Raw genomic sequence first — 22,857 nt, 5'->3', positions numbered from 1 at the left:
GGGTGCCCCAGGTCCAACATGAGTCCTGTCCAGCGACTACATGCTGGCCTTGAACTCAGACAGGTAGGCGGCCAAAGCCTGACCTGTTTGACCACAATGGAATGACAACAGCTGCTGGCTAGATGGGTGGGTGCCTGGGGTCTCTTCCTGCCACACTGATGGTAGGACTTGGGAGCAATTAAAATATAATTCCCAGGTCTGGGAAATGAGGTTGTTGTTATGATAATTAATCATAGTGCTACGACCTATCACACTGGGTTTAATATGGAGTTGGATAAAATAAGGATTATGTAGTCCCTGGGACAGACTCCAACACTGCTCAGAGGCAGCTGCTGGTTTTTACTCGTCCTTCCTGTTGCGGTTGCCTTGGCTGGCTGTGCTGCCACGGAGGCAGGCATCGTTGCAGTGCCGGCTCCAGTACTTCACAGCAGATCAGACGTTGCATGATGCCTACAGATCCAGGGACAGGTGCCGTCTGGCTGCGACTCGCAGGCTTGTGCATCTCTGGGCTCAGTGGCCGCCATCTTCCTCCTCAGGGCGTCACGAAGATCAACGCTTTCAACTGGGCCAAGGTGCGCAAGCTGAGCTTCAAGAGGAAGCGCTTTCTCATCAAGCTCCGCCCCGATGCTAATGTGAGTGTGATGGGTGGGCGGGGCAGCAGGCGCACTGAACTGTGGGTAGGAATCTGTCTTGCCAGATGGTGACCTCTGCACTCAGCAGGGTGCCCTGCCACCAGGCAGCTCCCACCCGGAGCTGTTGTGAAAAGGAACCCAGGTGTCATCCGTGTGAAACCCGAATGTGGATCTGGAGAGAGAGTTGTTCTCCAAAGGCAGAACCCACAGCCTGAGCTGGGCCCCACCTGGGCCTCGCTCAGCTTCCTGCCACATCCCAGGAATCCACCTGCTGCCCACCTGATGTGCCAGCGTTGGCTGCCACACAGCTCCTGGGTAACTCCTCCCTGTGGCCTGACCAGGCTCACTCTCCACCCTTTCCTCCTCCCTCCCCCGTCCCTGCTTGCTTATCACCGAGCCCCTCGTAGTGTCAGTGTTGCTGTCACTGGAGTGGGTAGAGAAGCATCCCGTACACCTACTGGCCGGGCCATGCAGCAGGTGCGTGATAGGTGCATTCCTCAATATCTACCTTGGCCAGGACTCAGTCCTTTAAGGTGATGGGGGCATAGCTGCATCATGGATTGGGTGGGCTGACCTGGGGAGCAAACACTCACAGTAAAATAATTCCTATGAAAAAATACATCTTGAGTTCCACAGCCCTCACTTACCAATGAAGAATGACAGCACAGCTTGTCTGTTGCCCACGGTGGTGAGGCTCCCCAGAGTGGTTGCAGCTGCTGAAAATGCAAAGGACTGTGGTAACCTTTGTTGATCTAGCCTGGCCTCTTAAATGGGGAGTGTCCAGTGTGGGAGTAGAAAATGACCACATCCCCTTTCCAGAATCAAAGCGCTTGGCCTTCTCGGCTGCGACTAGTACTTTGGGACTTCAGGAAAGAAATGTGATTTCCTGTGGAGTTCATTCGTTCGAGGAGCCACCTGGACACGGGCTTGGTGCTGTGTTAGTGGGAAATGACTTAAGACAAAGTCAAAACGGGCATGAACCCTGAGGATGAAGGAAGACCTGGTGCGTGGTGTTACACATAGCATAAGGAGGCCCAGGAGGGGCCGTAGCACTAGGATTTTGTTTTGGATGGAAGGACAAGTCCAGTACAAAAAAATACTTGCTTATGAATTCTGGCAAAGAAAGAGTGTCACTTCCATTAACCCTGTCCTGCTATGTGCCATGAGAGCCTCTAAAGGGAAATTCTATGGAGAAGAAAATAGCTGAACATGAAATCTTTTGAGTTTAATGTCATAAAGCACACAGTTGAAATCGCACTGGACGCATGCGTGGCCCGTCTGCTCGCAGTCAAAGCGAAGGTCTGTGAGCAGCGGGCCAACTGCAGCCGCTGTTCTGCCCTTGTAGAGCTCATACCAGGATACCCTGGAGTTCCTCATGGCCAGCCGCGATTTCTGCAAGTCCTTCTGGAAGATCTGCGTGGAGCATCACGCCTTCTTCAGGCTCTTCGAGGAGCCCAAGCCCAGGCCCAAGCCCGTGCTCTTCAGTCGAGGCTCCTCCTTCCGCTTTAGGTGAGCTGGGGTCGGGGGTGGGCAGCTGCAGTGTTGCCAGAGCCGCTGTGCTGCTAGCAGACGGGGGAGGTATGCACTCGTGGGTCCCCAGGAGCTGGGGCTGATTGTCCTGGTAACCTCTTGCTATCAATGTGTTGGGCTCCGCCAAATGTGCTAGAGCAATTAGGCCATCTCAGCAGCCATAGTTGACTTCTAGCCCATCTAGCTCATTTAGGAAGGTTACTTTCTCATGTAAAAGCGTCTGATTGTCACTTGATTTTGCTTCACAGAATGATAGGTAGCTGGGCTCGCCACTGGGTTTCCGTGCGTTTGTCAATAAATGAGTATTACTGTGTGTCAGCTACCTTCCAGCCAACGAGGGTCTAACTGAGGCAAATTACTGTCCCTGCTTTTATGAGACATACTAACTTGTAGAGTGGTTGATCAGTAACTAAACATGCCGTTATTAAGTGGGTTCATTTATCCAATGCTTTTCCTGTATGTGTATCCAAAGCTACTTCAAACCACGCGTGGAACATTGGCATTGGAAGATAACTTGATTTTGGTGCAAAAGCATTTCTGAAACCCATGCAATTTGTTTTTCCCAAATTTGCATTGTGCACAAATTTGCAAAATATTCCACTAACAAGGGAAGTATCAAGACCGGAGGGACAGGAATCCACAGCTGTCTTAGCTTCTTACTGCTGCGGTCCTGCCTGCCACAGAAGGAGCAGGTGCCGAGGGCCCTATGAGACTGCCCTCATGTCATGTTCCTCTCTCCCTCCCGGTGTTTGTTTTAGTGGCCGGACACAGAAGCAAGTTCTTGACTACGTCAAAGAAGGAGGACACAAGAAAGTTCAGTTTGAGAGGTAAGAGTGGCTTCTGGCAAGCTCTGACTTGAGAAGGGGTGTACTAGGGGTTGGCGACTGGCCGCTTGCTAGCTCTGCACACGAGCTCGCTGTTGGGTGAGTGGATGACTTCTGCATGGTCATCACACTCAGCGCTTGCTGTGGGGCAGGGATGTGGAGGAAGACGGGAGGAGAGATGGAGAAGATGGGAGGATGATGATGAGGTCGCTGCCAAGGGCAGGGAAGGTGGGGGCTCAGAGAACAAGCGCTTGCTCATCCCTGATCCTTGCGGGTTCAGGAAGTATTGTTACACTCTCAACATGGCTGCAATGGCCAGAGCTGGACCAGTCTGAAACCAGGAGCATGTTTCGGGTCTCCCGTATGGATACATGGGCCCAAGGATTGGGTCATCCTCTGCTGCTCTCCCAGGTGCTTCAACAAGGAACTGGATTGGAAGTGCAACAGCTGGAACTCAAACCAGTGCTTGTATGGGCTACCACTACCAGCTACACCCCAACAGCACCCCAGTTCTGTTAATTTTTTAAAACTTATTTATTTGAAGAGCAGAGTAACAGAGAAAGAGAAATCTTCCATCCACTGATCAGTTTGCACATGCCTATGAGAGCCGACATTGGGCCACGTAAAGCCAGGAGCCAGAACTCTGTCCAGTCCAAGCCCCCATGCAGGTGGCAGGAACACAGGCTGTCCCTTGCTGCCTCCTAGTTTTCACATCAGCAGGAAGTGGGATCAGAAGTGGAAGTGTGACTCGATCGTGAAGCTGATATAGGGTACAGGTGTCCCACGCTGCAGCTTACCCTGCAGTGTCATGATGCCCACCCCTGTTGTGTAAGCTTGGATGAGATAGGACACAGCACTGTAGCTGTTGTTGTTGCTGTGTTTGCAAAGGCTTGCCGTTCTTATTGTGTACCAGGCACTGTCCCTAGCATAAACCTCAGGCTCCCCTCCAGACGGTCTCTGGCAGCTCAGCATCCTTTGACCTCCCTGATGAAGAAGGAGACCCTGAATCTCGTAGGAGGTAAAGGAGGCAGCCCAGGTTTCCCAGCTGTGCGTGGCTCAGAAGGAAGATGGGCGTCCAGCACTATTGAGTGCCTCTGGGCTTTTGTAGCTTTTGTTTTCTTTTTCACTTTCCTGCAGCCACAAATATGATAACGGTCAGAGAAGACAGCCAAGGATGAGCACCCATAACTCACAGCCCTGATCTCCAATGCCCCCAAGTACGCCATTAAAGCTACTCAGCTGGTGAACCTCATGTAGGGTCCCCCCCGCCAAAAAAACAAAAACCTCCCAAATCTGAAACATTCTGGTCCCAAGCCTTTCTAGCCAGGGCCTTCAGTCTGCACTTGGAATTAAGACTTGCTCGTTCGCTCAGCTCTTGTACCAGATGTGCCCAACGTAAAAGCCACAGGCTGTGTGACTCACCGCCTCCTTCCCGGGCACAGCTGCCTGGTTTATGCCCCTCCTGTGGTCTGTATTTCTGCCTCCCACAAGAGCAGAGGAACTGCCCTAGGCAAGTGCGTTTGCACTGGTAGACGTTCGTTCCTCATGGCTCCATGCCTTGCTCTTGAACCCTGTTTCGGAGGTGTGTTTTCACTCTCCTGTAGTCCTATGAAGAGTTCACGCTGTGTGGTCTCGTGCCTTGCAAATGTCCCAGTGTCATCTAGGTCTCCTGATGCGAGTCCGAGTGGGTTTGCAGAGTGTGACCTTCGGGTCAGATGTATGACACAGCGGACCCCATCACTTCCCTGGGTAATTCACAGTTCCTGTGTTCGGAGACCAAAGCCCAAGTTGTGGCTCATGAGCACTGTTTCAAAGCCTCGGCTGCTCCACTTCTGATCCAGTTCCCTGCTACTGTGCCTGGGAGAGGAGAGCAAGATGGGCCAAGTGTCTTGGATGCCACCACCCATGCAGGAGACCCAGGTGGACTTTCAGGTTCCTGGCCTCAGGCTGGCCCAACCCTGGCTGTTGTGGCCACTTCGAGAGTGAACTAGTATCTGGAAGACCGGTATCTCTCTCTCTCTCTCTCTCCCTCCTTCCCTTTCACCTTCTCTCTCTGTAAATCTGCCTTTCAAACAAATATTTAAAAATAAAATACTCTAAGGACCAAAACAAGCCCCAGTCTCTGTGATCCACAATGTGGATGCTCCAGGATTCCATCTGGAGCGCTGTGGGAAAGGCCAGCTCCCCCGGGGCCTGAGCTCCTGTATCCCGTGCCTCGTCTCTGCCGCCTGCTCGTGGGAGATGGATGAGAGGCCGAGTAAAGAAGCCAGAAGCTGTAGGCAGCATCACCTCCCTCCCCTCCTTCAGCCGAGTCTGTCCTTGCGCTCAGGCAGGACTCCTCCCGCAGGTGGAGCTACTGCTGGAGGCTTCTACGAGCAGCAACTGCCTCTGTTACAGAACCATCCAGAGAGTAATTAACTAGAATACACAAATTGATTTTATATTGTTGAGCCATGGCTCATGCCTGGCTAGCTCCTCACTCCCTCCCAGACCGTGCCCGTCGCTCAAGAGCCCTGTTCCCTTGCCATCGTCCATCAGCAGCCGCACAGGGAAATGCCAAGGACTTCTGCGAGATTTCAGTACCCTCTGAAACAGGCACGTGTTTTAAAAGGGTGACAGCTTTCCAGTCAGCGCGTAAGAGCCACTCTGCAGGAGCAAAGACCTGATGCTTCACACGTGAGGATCTTCAGTTCCACTTGGACACAGTCACGAAAGCTCACCCGGGAGCCTGTGTTGGGATGCACCGGGTTAAGCCTCTGCCTGCAATGCCAGCATCCCACATGCATGAGCTGTGGTTCAAGCCCCAGCTGCTCTCCTTCTGAACCTGTAAATGTTGCAGAAGCTGGGCTCCTGCGCCCACCTGGGAGAGCCGGCTGGGGCTTCGTGCTGCCGGCTGCATCATGGCCCAGCCTTTGCTGTTGCAGCTGTCCGGGGAGTGAGCCAGTACATGGAAAATCTCTCCATCTCTCCCTCTCTCTGTCCTCTAACTCTGCCCTATAATAAGTACATCTCTAAACACAAACCTGCCCTAACCGCGGCTGCCTTGTGTGATGTCTCCCAGGAAACACAGCAAGATTCATTCCATCAGGAGCCTTGCCACACAGCCTTCAGAAGTGGATTCCGAGGTGCCAAAGCAGGTGAGGAGTGGCTGGGTCCCGTACCCACAACGTTGCCTCCTCCGCACCCTGGGCTTGGTAGCACCCATGCCAGTCATTCATGGTTCACCCTGGGGTTCGTTAGGGGTGAGAGAGTCTGTCCAGGCACACGTCCTGGCCCTGACCAGCCAGAGGGCACCCAGGCTGCGTGCAGCAGGCAACATGGGATGGTCTGTTTGCACAGCAGGTCCTCTGTCTCTGAGCCACTCAGGAAGTTGCCCACTTGGCCAGAACTCAGTATTGCTGGGGGGAGGGGAGGGCCAGCTCTGTACCACTGGCATGAGTGCCCAGGGGCAGTGCCCTCAACTGAAGACCCGCCGTGGTCACTCTTGCCTGCTCCTGTGGCCCCATGGTTGGGCCCATGCTGTGTTTACCCAGGCCTCTCTTCTACAAAATAAAAGTTTTGTTGGGGGAAGAACATGAACAAGGTTTCAGGGTGAATCCAAAAAAAGAAAATGGAAAACCCTTGACCTGTCTCTGCTGCCCTAACAGGTGCAAGCACAGAAAGTATTTGTCATTTTTCTAAGATCGCATCAACACTCCTTCTGGTGTCTATGACCAGTTTTTCTTTTGCCACTGCCCACCTCCCTTGGGAAGGCCTGTCTTATTCCATGGAGTCTGAAAACCCAATATGAGACTATGAGACCTGGAAAGAACCTTCTGGAGCATGGCAGGTGCACTCCAATGAATGCCAGCCTATGGTTCCTTAAGCTGAGTCTGGCAGTCCATTCCACCACTTCAGAGTCACAGCTCCCAATAAAACTAGATGCTGGTGACAACCATGTCCATTTCTGTCCCCTTCATCCTTTCCTTCTCCCTCTTTTCCCAGTCTCCTCAGAGCGCCAGCCTTATGTTCGGAGAAGGGGCCGAATCCCCTGGGGGCCAGAGCCGCCAGCATGGAAAGGGACTGAATGCCTCCACCACCGCCGCCACTGCCACCAGCGCCGCTGAGGACCTGGGGCCACAGTCGGGGTCACAGGCCAGCCCTGCTGTGCGGAAGAGCCCCGCGGGTAACAGGCAGGCGGACGGAGCCGGCCAGGCGCCGCCGGAGGAAGAGGAGGAGGTCGTTAAGGATAGGACCCAGCAGAGTAAAGCCCAGCCCCCGCAGCCAAGCACAGGTCCAGCATCCCGGGCTGCTCGGGGCAGCAGCACGTCCATTCCTTTCATTGACTGCAGTGACGTAGACAGCGAGTATGACCTCCTCAGAGAGCAAGTGCCCCGCTCCGGGTCCCAGACAAATGACAACTGCGAGGGCGATTTGACCAGTGGGGTCTGTCTGCTCTCCAGGGATGAGAGGCAGGGAGAAGCAAGGCATAGGGCATCCCCGCGCTCTGCCAGGTCCTCCCGGCCTCATTCTAGAGAATTCCTACATGACGACTCGGCAGATGTCACCTTTGACATGAGCAGGAGCACCAGACTCCCAAGACATAGCTCCCTGATAGACGAGATATTCAAGGGTTCAGCTGGGCACAGTCCCCTGGCCACCCCGTTGTCTCCCAGCAGTAGCAGTTCCAGTCCAAGCATGAGCTGGGACAGGACTGGGTCCCAAGGCTATATTTCTGAAAATGGCCATGACCCAAGAGAGGGTGTGGGAGAAGACCCTCTCCCCGACCAGGGTCCTTGCTATGAAAACTCTTCCCCCATCCCGTCAAGGCCATACTTGAGGACCCTGCCGAGTAGATACAACAAGTCAGAAACTGACCCACTCATCCTAAGCCAGCTAGCATCAACCCCAGACGCCCTGGGTAGTTTTGATGACCACGATAAGGGAAGACAGGTCAAAACGGCCGCCTCCCCTGGCAGAAGGCTGGCCAATGGCACGCCTGTCACCAGTCCAACTTCTAGGATCCCCACGGCACAGTCGGTGCACGCTAGAGGCAGGGAAGGCCAGCTGGCTCCCTTGCAAGTGACCGAGGGCTCCACCAGCAGTGGGAGTGAATCCAGCGATTCAGACTCAGAAGCCGTGAGCCCTGCACACTGGCCCCTGACGTTCGGTAACCCCGCAGTCCTGCGGTCCCCTGCCAAACTGAGAAGTCGCGTGTCTGTGGGTGGCCCATATTTGAGTGGAGAGAGAGAGGAGGAGGAGTGAGGAGGTCAGAAGGCCAGTTTTCAGCTCTTGGGGATCTGGGGAAATGAGCCCAAAGGTGGCGATGCAGAGGATCTGTTCAAAAACTCTTTGATTTTTTTTATAGTCCATGTTTGATAGAGAAAGTTTTAGGCAGGTGCCTGTAAGAGCAGTGCCCCTCACACAGGCGGCTTGCTTTCCAGAAAAGACAGGCAAGGTTTTGTAGCACATGCTAATGCCAGGTGACCAGGAGCCCATCTGGCTGGCTGGTTGACGGCCAGCAAGCAATACTCTGCTGTGAGTTGACGGTGTGCGTTGTCAGTGGTGGTTTTCTGTGGCTGTTCAGTCGTGTACACTGCTCCTCTTCCATTGGCTGAATCCTGGGACAAAAATGCGGCAGTCACGGGAGAGGTGTTGGCTTAGCTGTGTCTTCCCTTCTTTTTAAGAGGAGGACTGCTTTTCTGTGCCTCATTGAGGAGTTGGTACAAACTTCAAAGCCAAATGAAGTTGGTGGCTAGCTTAGATCACGGATACCTTCAGGGAAAGGCCTGGAGTTGTTTGTTTTCCAGGCCTTGACCGAAATGCTTTAAAATGTCACCAAATCTTCGTGAATTGTGATTTACTAGAGATTCCTGGTGTGCTTTGCAGTGGTGGTAGTGGGATAATTTGTTTGAAGAGGTTATCTTGCTGGCCTTCTCGGTGCTGTGTGATGCAGCATGGCTCTGTTCTCCCCAGGAGGTCAGCGCTGAGCTGGCACCTGCTTCAGGCCACGCCCAGCGCGGGGGCGTGGCTCTCAGTGCTGTAGGTGGTTTGTGTGCTTTCTTTCCATGTGGATCCTAAGTGGGCTGTGGGGATGTTTGAGCAGAAAAACAGAAGGTGTGAGGAAGGAGCACGTGGTTTGACCCCTCCTCAAGTCTTTCGCCTCTGCAAGGGGCGCCTTCCTGCCTGGACTCACCTTGGCCTTGTGTCTCTGGTTTAGCTGTGTATTGGAATCGCTGGATGGATTTTTGGGAAAATTAACCCCAGAGGTTCTCCTCTCATGAGTCTGGGGTCCAGGCCCTCCCCCATGTGGCTACCAGCCAACCAGCCCCAGCTGCCTTCTAGAGTGTGATGGAATACGTTGAAAGTGGTAGCTCAGTTTTGGGCTTACATGCAGAGTCAGTACAGCATTGCAGAAACATGAAGACATGTTTCTTCTTCATGTCTATTCTTTGTGTTCAGTCTTTAATAAGTTTAAAAGATAAGTTGTAGAATAAAATCGTTAGATCCTAAGTGACTATAAAATCATTAAAGAGAATTTTAATGATGAATAATTCGTTACGGATCATCAGGCCAGTGGCTTCGCTGTGCTCATCTGTGAGTTTATCACAGGAAACTGGGACTGGGCAGCAGGCGTGTTCACAGGTCAAGGTGTTGATTGACCTGCCGTCCTCAGATCGTGGTCTGCCCGAGGATGTGAGTAGCAGCTTTTGAAGATTCTGAAGACTTAACCTGATTTTCTATACAGATTTTTATGTGCCTCTTCACTTGATTCAATGCATGATTGACAAATCAAATAGATAATTGGATGGTTTGCAAGTTGTCCGTTGCAGTCATCTAAGCCTTGCTTTAGATTCGTGCACTCGGCGTTTCCGAGCCGGTCTGCTCGCCGCGGACCTTCACGTCACGGGAGAGAAGCCTCGTGTGACCCGGCGGCTTCACGGGCGCTGGCTGCCGCTGCGACGTGGCAAAGCTGCAACTCACCCCGTGCTCGGAGTTCAGCTTCTTAATCCATGTGACTTCTTGGTGCAGTAGAGCCTTTCTAATTCAGTATTGTGGTTTTTGGAGAGTCTTGTCTGGGCTAATCATCGCAATCAGATGTGAAGACTACATACCCTGTGGATTTTGTGGAGACCATGACGGGTCAGAATAAGCTGGGAAGAACTATTTTTCCTGTTGGTGGGGGTTTTGCAGTTATAACGTACGTTTCGCATATTCTGTTTTGATGTCCACTCGCTATATTGAGAATATGGTCAGATGTGAGTTACTCAGTTATGTTTGAAATCCTGTGGTTTATTTGTGAAGGTCGTTTGTTCAGGTGGCTTTTCCATTTATCTCTAATCACACTGTAGTCTAATAATGAAACACAGTCAAACAATACTGTGTTAACATAAGCAACATCTGTGAAGCATTAAATAGAAAACTGCAGCAAAACATAATCTAGTGATTCTTTGATTCTGCTTTTTCCCCCAGAGCTGAGTTTACCCTAGCATTTTAAAAGCTGTTGGTGTTACGAGCACCAAATACAAGTGTGTTTTCGAAAAGTTTTCTGCACTTTCAGAGTTCTGCATTTTCAGAGCTTTTCCTCTCATTGCATGGGGAGCTGGCAAGTGACTCATTTCTGGTCGTTGTCCAGCAGGTGTGAGAGCAGCAAGCCTGGCATCTGGCATGGTTAGTTAGTCCTCGTTCCCTCTAGAGGACCTTGGCCTACACTCAGACAGAGCGCAGAACTGGTCAGGGCACAGCACATGTGTTCCTCGAACCTGGTCGGACAGGTTTGCTGAGGTCACATGTCAGAGCTCAGGCCTGAACAGCCACCTCTGCCATCCCACTCCGGGGGAAGCTCTTGGCAGAGGCTCATGGTGCCTCAGCAGGGCCTGTGTGTGTATGAGTCGCAGAGGGCCCCAGGTGGGGCTGGGCGTAATGAACAGGAGCAGAGATGAGAGATTTGTGAATACATTCAGGTTTCCCAAGGGTTTCCTTTAGACCTGTCCGCTAACGTTCCCCGGACAGTAGTTAGTATGTGCATCTCCAACAGAAACAAGGGGCTCTGACTGTTAAATACTGGTGGTTCTTTGCTGCCTACCCCAAGGCCATGGGTGAAAGGCAAGCCCTGTTCAGAAACCCACACCGGAGAACCGTTCTCAGCTACTCCGGTAAAGCCTTGCCTTGCAATCTTGTTGGAAATTATTTCAAAATGCATAAACTACAGGCCCTTCTGTGGTTGCTGTTGCTGGTGACGAGCAAAATAAAAATTGCAAGAAATTCTTTGAGCATGAAGAAATGCACTTAATGAGTTCCAGAACTTAAAATGAACTGCCTCAGCTCCTTTAGCAGTCATCGGTATGCCATTGACAGCATTTTATTAGACAGGCATTTAATTAGAGGAAGCTTGTGAGCCAGCTCCTCCCTCCACGTGCGATTCATTTGAGGGCATTCCTCACAGATTCAGCTCACCAGATGATGCTGCATGGCCTGCACTTAAAATAGGAATAATTCTGATCTCATTGTGGAGGGCATCTATGAAGATTCAGACCAGTCAGTGCTTCACAAGCAAGGCCTACAAAATGAAAAAGTTTCCAAGAGCCTCTCAGTTTGTATCGTGTATCCAAAATCAGTTGTATTCTGAGACCTAGCCCTGCGTTGAGAAGTCGGAGGGTGGCCCCGCAAGCCTTCAGGCTCGTGGTCACTCTATTTGCTTCTGTCACTTCGCTTTGCCCGGCGTTCACTCCAGTGGATCAGAGTTTTCAGAGCTCCTAGGGTTCATGGCCAAGAAAGGTGCCTTATGCTTGACCTTCTGTCTCGGCACACACGCTTCCTCCCCGGCCTGAAGCTCGTTGCACAGCATGACTTTCTGCTAATGCCGCTCAGGTTTGCAACTCAAACTGCAGAAGAGTCTGTCCAGGCAATGCTGATCATAAAACAGGATCCTTTGGACCCCGAAGGAGGGGAATATTTCAGAATTCCCCATTGCTTGTAACTCCAGTGAGTTTTAGATTCGACCCCAATCGCCAAACCCTGAGAACATTCGGAAGGAAAGGTGCCGTGGAGGGGAGCGCCTGTGAGCAGTGAGGAAAGAACTTGGCTCTGGCGACACTGCAGAACAGACTGGCGCTGCTTTTCCTTGTTAGTCCCATCGCTTTCTGCTGAGTGACAGCTGATCCAGGAACCGTGAATGCCTGTGTGCACCTGTGCCACCAGTTGCTGCTGTTTAAAACAAAGCTGTGACTTTTAGAGGAAAAACCAGCCTGCCACTTCTTGTAATCCTTGCCCTTTTAGCGAATAATAATCATGAAAAGCAAATAAAACTCCAGGCTGCTTCGGCCCGGAGCTGTAGACCTCAGAGCTGCCGAGTGGCTGCCACCTGTTCGGTTGCATGCTCTCAGAGAGCTGCTTGTCATGTCCCCGCGCAACCGAGAAACCTTTCCACGCGCTTTCAGTTGATCAGAGGCTTGAATGCTGATTGAGCCTCATACACACTGGGGAGGAAGAGCTGCAGTCTTGCTTCATAAAAACAGCACATCGCCCAAGACAGCCTAGACAAGGCCCCTAGCACAAGGCGTTGTTTTGTTCTAACGGAGGTGAGATGTCCTGGTGGAAGCCAGAAAGAACTAGAGTCTCCTCATCTTCGCATAGACTCTGATTTGCTCAAGCTAGCTTCAGCGTGCGTCGGTGAGAGACGCGGGCCCTGCGATGTAGCCTGGAAGCCACGCCTCATGGCTTCACGTGGAAGGCTTCTTCGTGCAGTTCCTGGTCAGGTTACTCTGCCTGTGTCTGTGGTGGCTTTTCTTCTTGAGGGGAGGGACGATTAAGAATCAGCTGTTGACACAGGAGAGCTGAGCTGCAGAGGGGGCCTTGGAGTGGGAGGCTAGGACTGCGACTCAAGGCAGGCACTGAGGTTGGCCCTGCGCAGCGCGGGCGCTTGTTCAGGGTGTACTGAGGAGGGGATAGTAAGGTCGGCAGAGTGTGTGTGTGTGTGTGTGAGAGAGAGAGAGAGAGAGAGAGAGAGAGATCAGCAGTGACTGTCCTTGTGAAGTGTGAGCGGAGGTGAGTAGGCGGGCATTCCAGGCGCTGGGTCTGCGTCACTGAGTGCGGGGCATCGGCTGGCTGTACAGAAGGAAGCAGTAGAAGGGCATTTAGCAGGCCTGGAAACTGAACTAACCTGTCTTTCTCCTGGGCTCAGGCATCCCTTGTCACTCCCCTGTGGGAAGAGCAGAAAGACCCGAGGCAGAGAGGGCTCCTCCCGCAATGCACACACCCTGGCTGTCCCCCCTTCCAGAAGCATCCTAAATGGCTGATGGGCTCAGTCCTTCCCTCTCACCCCCCTGCACCCCCTGCACCCCCACTGTGCCTGGGAAAGCTGCGGCAGAGCCTCACTGACTAACCCAGTCTCACAAAGCTTGGCCTGGACGATTAACCCAAACTCCTTCTGTTATCTCTCTGCGTACATTTAATGCTGTCACTAATGTATGGAAACAAAAAAACTGTCTACTACGTCGAATCAGTTTGCAAAGAAAAATGGCTGAAGACTTCATCCTCATTTTTGTTCATTTGTTTTAATAAATCTGAGAAAACATTTTTTTCTGTTCCGTTGTTCGCAGCGTTTTGTCAGCATGTGCCCACATGGCAAAAAAAAAAAATGCTGTTTCCCAACGTGGAGTTTGGTGGGCTTCCCTTCCCCTGCATTGTTGGAGCACTGTCTGATGTCTTTCTTTTTTTCCTTTTAACACTGCTCAATACCAGTTTGAACTTGGAATCCCTGCCTCCTCGCCAGCCCAGTGATCCTGCTCACCAGCGGCCAGCTCTGGGGGGAGGGAGGAGGTGAAGCGGAATTGAGGCCTTTTGCTTTCCTCATTGCAATTCCCGACGAGGCCTGCACACATACATGCGTGCACGTGGAGAGGGGAAGGCCTGGGTGTGAGCAGGATCGCTGTCCGGCAGGGAGGGGACTCACTCGCGGAGGCAGAGCGCATCTGTGACAACAGCTTACAGAGACTTGAGGGTGTGCCTCCCTGGTTGCAATGAGAACAAGGGAGAGGATTTGACTTGAGTGTTCTAAAAGAGCATTGGGTGGGTTTAGGAGGTGGCAGGTGGGGTTATAGCAAAGGTCCTGCCCAGCTCAGCCCCAGTGGGCTCCTCAATGGCCAGTGAGCTGCAGGTCATCTTGGCGGACACCCAGTGTGTAGGCCATCACAGATGCTGCGTGCTTTCCTCTTCTCTGGCACGGGGTCACAGGAGTGCAGTGTCTCCACAGCGCATGCACCTGCACCTTTGCGGAGATCTCTGGCTTCCCCTGTAATAATGAGCTTGGTGACACTGCACATGGAAGGCCAAACTCATGTAACAGTGTATGCATGGAATTGAAATTGCTTATTCATCTAAAGAGGCTTTTACTTGTCCTAACAGGTAGCTTGCTGTAAGAACTATCCATTGTAACTGTTCTTTTCCCACCAGTAGCTGCAGCTTTGTTCTGAATGCAAGGTGATGTTTTCATTGGTGTGAAGTACCACATCTCCCAAACACCAACCCTCTACCTCCTCCTCCTCCTTGTTCTTCACCCCATTAGCAAAACAACTGGATGCACCTGCTATCATTTCTCCATTAGTGTATTTCTCTTTCTGGAAGTTACATCACTGTTGCCTTTCTGACGTGTTTGACAAACTGCAGTTGAGTCTTAATTGTATGTGAAACTTTTCTCAGAGTTACTAAATCTAAAAACTGCATATAGACACACGGCCCTCCCTAGCCTAAAGAGTCCACAAGAGGACAGCACAGCCAAGAGCGGTGACCTTATAGCCGAGAGCTTGCTTTTTCTTGTGGAACCTTGTCATTTGCACAGAGCATGACCAGCTCTTTGCTAGCATACCCCATCCGTGGGGACTCAACCCAGAATGTCAGATGCAATGAGCCTGGCTCTTGAGGACAGAGCCTGTTATGCCGAGTCTATAGAACCGTTACTTGCGCTTTCAGAGAAAGGTTTGCAAATGAAAAAGAGCCTTTGGAAAGCAAAGAAAGCCTGTGTCACTAATGTGTTTCCCACCTTTGCCTTTGTAACATATTCTGAATTCATAGAAAAATGCTTGAATTTTAGAAGCCAAGTAATGAGAGAAACCCTGAGAGACGAGTAGCATCAATAAGCTTGCGAAAGAAATTAGGGGTGCAGAGTGATGCTGAAGGGAGTTTGGAAAGAGAAGTTGAGAAAGTAACCCTCAAATATCTCACAACCCTATTACAAAGTACTGTGTTGTTTTTTTTCTTAAGTTATTATAAGGTATTCTAGTTCTCTTTTCTTGGTTAAAGGAAAATTTACCCAGGTCAGGCATGGAGATCACCAGCTTAGTGGGGTAGGAGAGAAGACCGGCATAACCAAGTCCCATGAACTGCCATCTTTGGAGATGAGAGTTGTTTTTTCTTTGCCCAGTATTACGTGAGTTGTTCCCAAGCCTTCCGTACACACAGACAAGGTCTGGTTCTCTTGCAGCTGGCGCCGAGCCCTAAGCAGGAGGAAAGGTGGGGCCTGGCCTCCTGGCTTTTGGGACCCACACTCCCCCCTGTGCCAGCACCCTACACAGTTGCCCTCATGGATGCCAGCACCGCCCACCCAGGCCATGTAGGCTGCCAAGTCCAAGGCAGCGAAGGCAGTTGCAGGGCTAGGAGAGAATTTGAAAGTGCATGCGGCAGTGCTCAGGTGGGCGTCCCCAATCGTGTACAGTGATAATGAACTCCCTTGAGAGCCGCATCCGTGGCAACATGACGTTAAATCCCTTCACACAGGTTGGTGGCAGCAAGGGCGGACAAGGTGAAGGACTGGAGAATTACTCAGCAGAAACCAGCTGTGTGTCTAAAAAGATGCAGTACTTCTGAAAATATGGGGACTGGTGATTTTGACAACTTGAGTTCAGGGTGCGGATGAGCTTGTCCTAAACCCTAAACATCTTTACCCTGAAGCTTTGAGTCCTGGTACCGCCTTTGAGTGATCGCCCACAGCTCTTTACCCTCTGATGGAGGATATCGCTTGGTGTTAATCCATCATAAAGGAAAAAGCAGTCGAATTGTCAAGGCATTGGTGACTTCATTGCACGTTGCCAATGAGCATCAGTACAGCTGCCTCCCCACCGCCCAAGGCTGTGTCTCCACAGCACGGGACAGGCAGAATGAGACCTGGGCCAGGGTGAGTGCTGGATCAGCCCCATGAGACTCGTGCTGGTTTGGGCTGCCTCGGTATGAACTGATTGCACGTAGGTCTCCTAACTCGGTCACCTTGGCCCCTTGATCTTCACAGCCACCCATGTGGGCCACGCACTGTGGCTAAAGGAGAATTTTAAGTATTCGCCAGGTGCCAAATTCCCCAAACCAGCCTTGTCAGCGCAGCATTGATTGCTAAATGGCACTGGAACTATGTAGTTTTGCTTGAACCGTGTCACCTACCACTTTTCAAAACCTCACAAAGGTTCACCCGAAAGGACCAAGGGGACCTGTCCCCAGGGCCACAGCTCCAGTTAGCCAGATTAAACTTCAGAGTTTGGAACTTCTTTCTCAAAGTGACTGATGGGTTATTAGACCAGACTACTAGACAGTTACTGAATACTGACCTTTCTGTTTGAATACACCCCTTCCCCTTCCCCTCTCGGGCGCTGAGAGAAGCCAGCTTGGTGTAGCCTCTTGGGAAGAAGGAAATGAGCCACTCTGAGTTAATCCTGGGTCTCTATGTGTGGTACATACCAAGTGCACAGCTGTCCACATCTGTAGGCTGCAGGGCTCAACCACAGCAGGTTCTTACCCCAACCACTGGTAGGCTGATCCTGTGCTGTTCCTTGAAGTAGACACGTGACCATGACTGCTGGAGCTGTACTCTTCAGTCGGCATGCTCCCCAGTGCAATGGCACAGGTGCTGCAGCCTTGGGCCTTAGGGAGGGTGGGGCTGTCTGAATGCATGCACCTGACTTGTTCCTAACCCTGCAGCACTTGCACTTTGCTCTCTCGTACTGTCACTGGACGCTGTCCAGAGCCTGACCGCACCCCGCACCCCTCTCACAGCCAGACTTCTCCCTACCTCTTCATCTCGCCTCCACCTCTTTCACTGCTGTTTCTGTTCCCCGGGCCTGCGACTCCAAGGCCCAGCATGCTGTCCAACGGCCTCACCGGATTTCACGCCCCACATGGGAGCTGACGGGAAGCTCTCGGTTTTGTCAGCTGATGGACAGATGAAACATGACGCTAACAGCAAGTACAAGTGCATGCGATGCGCCACTCCAGACACCTGCCGCAAGCCTATCTCTGAATCCTGTTTGTAGCAATAACATTTCCCTTTGTGTGCTTTGTTTCTGAAAAAAAAAAAACAAAAACTAGCACAGTTCTTTGAGACAATTGCAGTACTAATTTGTCGTCACTATTCTCGTTGCCGTGCTCTAATGCGTTCACGCTTGCTGTGTTCAGTTGTGCGCTAGTGTCAATAAAATTGACATTTGTGAAGCAATTTCTGGCCTTTTTCTCCGGGTTTGCTGGGTCTGTGAGGAAACGCCAAGGTTTTTCTCAGTGAAATATATTGAAAATGGGAAGACTTAGCGGCGAAGGGATTTGAACATGGTAAACTTCCCAAATTTGCCTTTTCCTTGCATTTTCTGAGCTTGTTTACTCAAGGATTGTGGTACTGACCCATAGCCAGTGGCCAGAACATCTGCTTTTCTAGGTGAGGTAGCTCTTCACCACTGTCTTGTCAGCTGGGGAAACAGGCTAGGGGCTCGTGCTAGCTGCTGCACGGCTCCTTCCTGCTGGGCCCATGTCCACTGGCCGCCCATAGACAGCTGTCCTCCACGCTGTGGGCTGTCGTCATTTTCAAAGGCTTCACAGTGACTCCAGTAGGCGAGACTAGGGATGCGCTGGCGGCAAATGAACTTCACCTTTCCCGTGGAGATTGTGGTAGGGAACCCGAGACACTCACACTTGTCTTTCCTTACCACGGTGGCAGGATTACCACAGGCTAATTGCACCGTCTACCTGTTATCCTCAGCTCCAACCAACGTGCCTTAGAAGGTCACAAAGGAGTGTTGGGGAGAGACATTCAAGCTAGACGTCTGTTCTGAAACGCCCCCATGGCTCCCAGGAGTTCAGGGACACATACTCTGGAAATTTGTGTTGGCAAAGGTTGTCCTGGACGGGCCACTCACCATGGGTTATTTCCACATGTTCGTGTCACTTAATATGGTATGCTTTCTCGAGGACTAACTCATTAGCTGCCACCCTTGACTCCCCGAGGGGCACTGAGCATGTCAGGATCTCCAGCTTTGCCTTTGTCAATGAGCACGTTTGCGTGTCACATGACGCTAGTGTTTCTGTCCCAAACAGTGAGAGACGTGGAAGGACACCGCCAGGTATAACCCATTTGCTCTGTTCTTTGTAGAATGGGGAGCTAGTCGCTTGGCCTTTCTTGTAGCTGTGACCCCATGTTCTAAGACGTAGTGTGTCACGAGTACAACAGTCCTTTAGATGCTTGTTAGTATAGTTCTATTTTCTAGCCATTTCCGCCTGTCCCATTGTGGTTTAGATGCTGTCTTTCTTGAGTAATTTTTAGAAATAAAGGTAGCAGTTAGAGGAGATTCACTCTTTTGAGATGCGCTGTGCTTTTAAGCTGCTATAATTGTTATCTAAACCGAGTTCTTTATCTTACCATTAACTGAGGCGCCACTGGATTATCCATACTTTGGTATCTTTCATATGAAAGCAACTTCCAGTTAGAGGAAAGAAAGAACTACGAAAGAATGAATGACATTGAGTTTGCCACAAGGTAGTTAAGTTGCTAGAAATTTGCAAAGGTGAAACTTGTGCCTGGAAATCGGGTCCCCGATGGAATCACTTTTCTTTTTTTTCTCTCTCTTTAAAACTTCTCATCCCCAAACAGGCTCCCTGACTGGCAGCCCTCACCTTTCAGAGCTGTCCATCAACTCCCAGGGTGGAGCCGTCCCAGCCAACGTGACCTTGTCTCCCAACCTGAGCCCCGACACCAAGCAGGCGTCTCCCTTGATCAGTCCGCTCCTGAATGACCAGGCGTGTCCACGAACTGACGACGAAGAGGAAGGCCGGAGGAAGGTGATGCTGGGTGGGGTATGGGCATGTCATGGGGGTGTGGGGCTGTTAGCTTTCTAACTGTGGCAGCAACAGACAGCTAACAAAGTTTACCATATGAATCATTTGTAAGAATATTAAATTAGCCATGGTAGCATTAGGGCTATTCATGTTGTGTTGTAACTCTCGCCACCACCCATGCCCATATCGTCACATCTCCCCAGATTGAAGCTGGACCTGGGTAACGAATAGTCCTCATCCCCCATCCTTGAAACAGGCAAACCACCAGCCTTACCAGCCTTATGTAAGGGACCTTGTATGACTGGAATTTGTGCCTGGCCTACAGGTCACTTGAGCTGAGGTCCTGAGGGTCTGTCCATGTTGGTACGTGTCAGTGTGCCCATTACTGCTAAGGCTGAATGCGAGTCTGTCGTATGTGCGGACCACATGGTAGATCCCATCTCACAGCGGGCATGTGGGGTGTACCCCTCTGTGGGCTGCTCTGAGTGGTTCTGCTGTTAGCGTGGTATGCCAGTAACTCTAAGCCTCTGCCTGCAGTTCTGGTGGTTTATAGGGTACAGCCAGAGGTGGACTCTGCACTGATTAGGCAAAGACGGCAAGACAGCAAGCAATAGGATCTTTTACTTTGGTATGTTCTTGAAAGAGAAAACAAAATCCCTGGGTGGGCTGCTCTTGCGTGGTGCTGGCTGCCCCACTCATGGGCTCCCATGGACGTGCCAGTGGGTTTTGCCCTTGGCGCCCTACTTCCAGGTACCCACCAATGATAGCACTTGGTTTCTGGAGTAATGACCCTGCCAGCCTGTGGCGGGGAGAAGAGTCTCTATGGCTTCTCTCTCCTGGACTGCCCCTGGCATTTTCTGATTGGAATCCTGCTGCTGATAATCTAGGTGAAAGGAAACATCGCCAGGCCTTGCAGAGGGAGAGATCTTCAAAAATACGTGGAAGGGGCATGTTCAGCAAACTATGCCAGACTCTCATTTTTGCATCAAAAGACATTTCTCAGTTTTATCTTTGCATGGTGTTTTGAGGTGCCCATAGGTGGCCCTCGGGCATCCACCCACAGGCTGCTGACTGCAGTGTGTTTCTTTGCCGGCTTCTGCAGAGGTTGCCCACCGACAAGGCGTACTTTATTGCCAAGGAAGTCTCCACCACCGAGCGGACGTACCTGAAGGACCTCGAAGTCATCACCTCGGTGGGTGCGGGCTTCTCCCTAGGGGATTGGAATGATGTCGCTAATCCAAACTCATGGCTTCTCTGCTAACATAAAGAGGATTTTGGTCTCAGTTTCAGGAGATTAGATGCTGACTGTGTGTTTGGAATATATTCTGAAAGTTTTTAGAAGTGTAGTTTTTGAAGCACAAGGAAAGTTCCTCCATGAAAGAAAATGTAAACACTTTCCTGCCTGTGTGCACTGATCCAGAATATTCCAGGTTTGCCCAAAGGCGCTCAGAGCTCCTTCCGTTCAAGGTGGCGCCTTAGAGATTCCAGGGGCCTCATTTTCTGATTGGTGAGAAACGGTGCCATGTCAGCATCCCCCAGGACACTGCCTTGGAAACAGACCTGAGGCATTTGGACGCCTTTCTGAGTGTCAGCCCAGCGCACGGGGAGGTGGGTGGCTGGCAGTGACTTGCTGTGCCTTGTGGGCTGTGCACTGTGTCTGGCCCTGGGCAGGTGCTCCATACTCTACAAGGGATGCCAGTCCCAACTCACCTGACCCAAATGTACATACCAAGGGGGCCGCTTCCTGTCCTGCGTGGGCCGCTTCCTGTCCTGCGTGGGCCACCTTCACATTTAGCATTTTTTTTAAGATGTATTTATTTTTATTACAAAATGAGATATACAGAGAGGAGGAGAGACAGAGAGGAAGATCTTCCATCCAATGATTCACTCCCCAAGTGAGCGCAACGGCTGATGCTATGCCGATCCAAAGCCAGGATCCAGGAACTTCTTTCCAGGTCTCCCACACGGGTGCAGGGTCCCAAGGCATTGGGCTGTCCTTGACTGCTTTCCCAGGCCACAAGCAGGGAGCTGGATGGAAGTGGAGCAGCCAGGATTAGAACCGGCACCCATATGGAAACCCGGCGCATTCAAGGCAAGGACTTAAGCCACTAGGCCACACCGCTGGGCCCACGTTTAGCATTTTTGGCAAAGGAAAAGAGCTGACCATTCTTAAAGCAATAAAGCAGAGTGTTCTTCCCTCCTAAGTTCGGAACTAGCCAGTGTGTTGGCCAGAGTTAGGGTTTGGATGGGAGTCAATGCCCATTGAAGAGACTGGTCCTGGCTGGCATGGTGGGTCCCCAGTTACAGGATGTAATAATGCAGAGACAAATGCACCTCTCTGCCGCTGACGTGCAGGGAGGAAGAGTGGGAGGCCTAGACACCTGGAATGTTCTGGCAACTCCATAAATGTCACCAGAGAGAAAGCTCCTTGCGCTCCACTTGCCGTCTGCCTGGATGGCTTTCGCTGTGTCTTCACTCCCTGAGGCCTCCTCTCTTTGTCCCCAGTGGTTCCAGAGCACGGTGAGCAAAGAGGACTCCATGCCCGAGACACTGAAAAGTCTCATCTTCCCAAATTTCGAGCCTTTGCACAAATTCCATACCAATTTTCTCAAGGAGATTGAGCAGCGCCTCGCCCTGTGGTAAGTGCTGCAACACTTGGTTGCGGCTGTCCCCTTCCGTCCCTGCCACTCCGACTCCTCCCTCTCCTTTCTGATGTCATTAGCCAGAAACTGGCTTGGGGCAAACGCTCCTTCACAGTGGCTTTTGATTCTCTTTGTCTTTAGATCTCCTGTTCAATGTTTTCCTCTTCAACTTACAGTTTTCAAGGTACATTTTCCTCCCTCATGGTGACCATGATGCAACATGAAAATAGCAGACTTGGGAATGATGGTGGGGTGTCAGTGCTTGCTTGGCTCACGTCCAGAGGGCACATGGAGAATATGCAAGAGGTGCATGGAAGGGCAGGTATTTTGCACAGCAAGTGTGATGCCACATCTCATCCTGGAGGGTCTGGATTCTGGGCTCAGCTCCATTTGTTCCTATACAGCATCCTACTGAGGCTCCTACTGGGAGGCAGCAGGTGGGAGCTTGTGCTCATGGGTCCCTGCCACCCACCTGCGGACTGGACTGCGTTCAGGACTCCTGGCTTTGGCTTGAGGTTTTGGGAAGGACTGAACCAGCAGAAGGGAGATTGCTTTTAAAGAAATGAAACTAAATCTCTTAAAAAATATTTATTTATTTGAAAGAGTTACAAAGAGAGAGGGAAAGACAGAACTTTCATCCACTGGTTTCACCCCCTCATGGCTATAGTGGCTAGGCCTGGGCCAAGCTGAAGCAAGAGCTCGGACCTTCATCTGGGTCTCTGACGTGGATGGCATGAGCTCAAGCACCTGGGCCATCTTCCACTGCTTTGCCCAGGCCGTTAGCAAGGGATACGGATTGAAAGTAGAATAGCCAGGATTCGAAGTGGCACGCCTGTGGGATGTTGGCATTGCAGACAAGGCGTTCTTTACCTGCAATGCTGGGCTCAATAATACAGTTTTGGTTTTTGTTTGTTTATTTGGTTGGTTGGTTTCTGTTTTTAAGTTCATTGAAAAGAGAAAATCTAAAGACACATGTATTTTAGTGCAAAGAAAATGAAGTTCACACATGTAGGAGTCTTCTAAAAATTCATATGAGGGCATATTATGGAAAACTATACATAGACTTCAGAAAGTGTTACACCAAAATAAATGTAATTCCATTTGTCCACACACCTTTCTGAAGTAGCCATGTTTGTCTTGTGCAGTTCTCTAATGTTACATTTCATA

The 22,857-nt window shown here is 51.2% G+C and overlaps 1 protein-coding gene across 1 annotated transcript in view; it reads left to right on the top strand.

Annotated features, from left to right (window-relative positions):
- The window catches only part of FARP1 (FERM, ARH/RhoGEF and pleckstrin domain protein 1), a 155,464-nt gene that overhangs the window by 116,114 nt on the left and 16,493 nt on the right, over positions 1 to 22,857 (top strand). The window contains exons 8-15 of the mRNA XM_040991195.1: positions 537 to 632; positions 1,978 to 2,141; positions 2,921 to 2,989; positions 6,048 to 6,123; positions 6,971 to 7,259; positions 18,864 to 19,051; positions 20,151 to 20,240; positions 21,554 to 21,687. Coding sequence (XP_040847129.1) covers positions 537 to 632; positions 1,978 to 2,141; positions 2,921 to 2,989; positions 6,048 to 6,123; positions 6,971 to 7,259; positions 18,864 to 19,051; positions 20,151 to 20,240; positions 21,554 to 21,687 — 1,106 coding nt within the window. The remainder of the gene's footprint in view (positions 1 to 536; positions 633 to 1,977; positions 2,142 to 2,920; positions 2,990 to 6,047; positions 6,124 to 6,970; positions 7,260 to 18,863; positions 19,052 to 20,150; positions 20,241 to 21,553; positions 21,688 to 22,857) is intronic.

Source organism: Ochotona curzoniae, unplaced genomic scaffold (genome assembly GCF_017591425.1).
Source record: "Ochotona curzoniae isolate NIBS_2020 unplaced genomic scaffold, NIBS_Ocur_1.0 contig_64, whole genome shotgun sequence".
Classification (NCBI taxonomy): domain Eukaryota; kingdom Metazoa; phylum Chordata; class Mammalia; order Lagomorpha; family Ochotonidae; genus Ochotona; species Ochotona curzoniae.
This window is presented reverse-complemented; position numbering and strand designations above follow the sequence as displayed.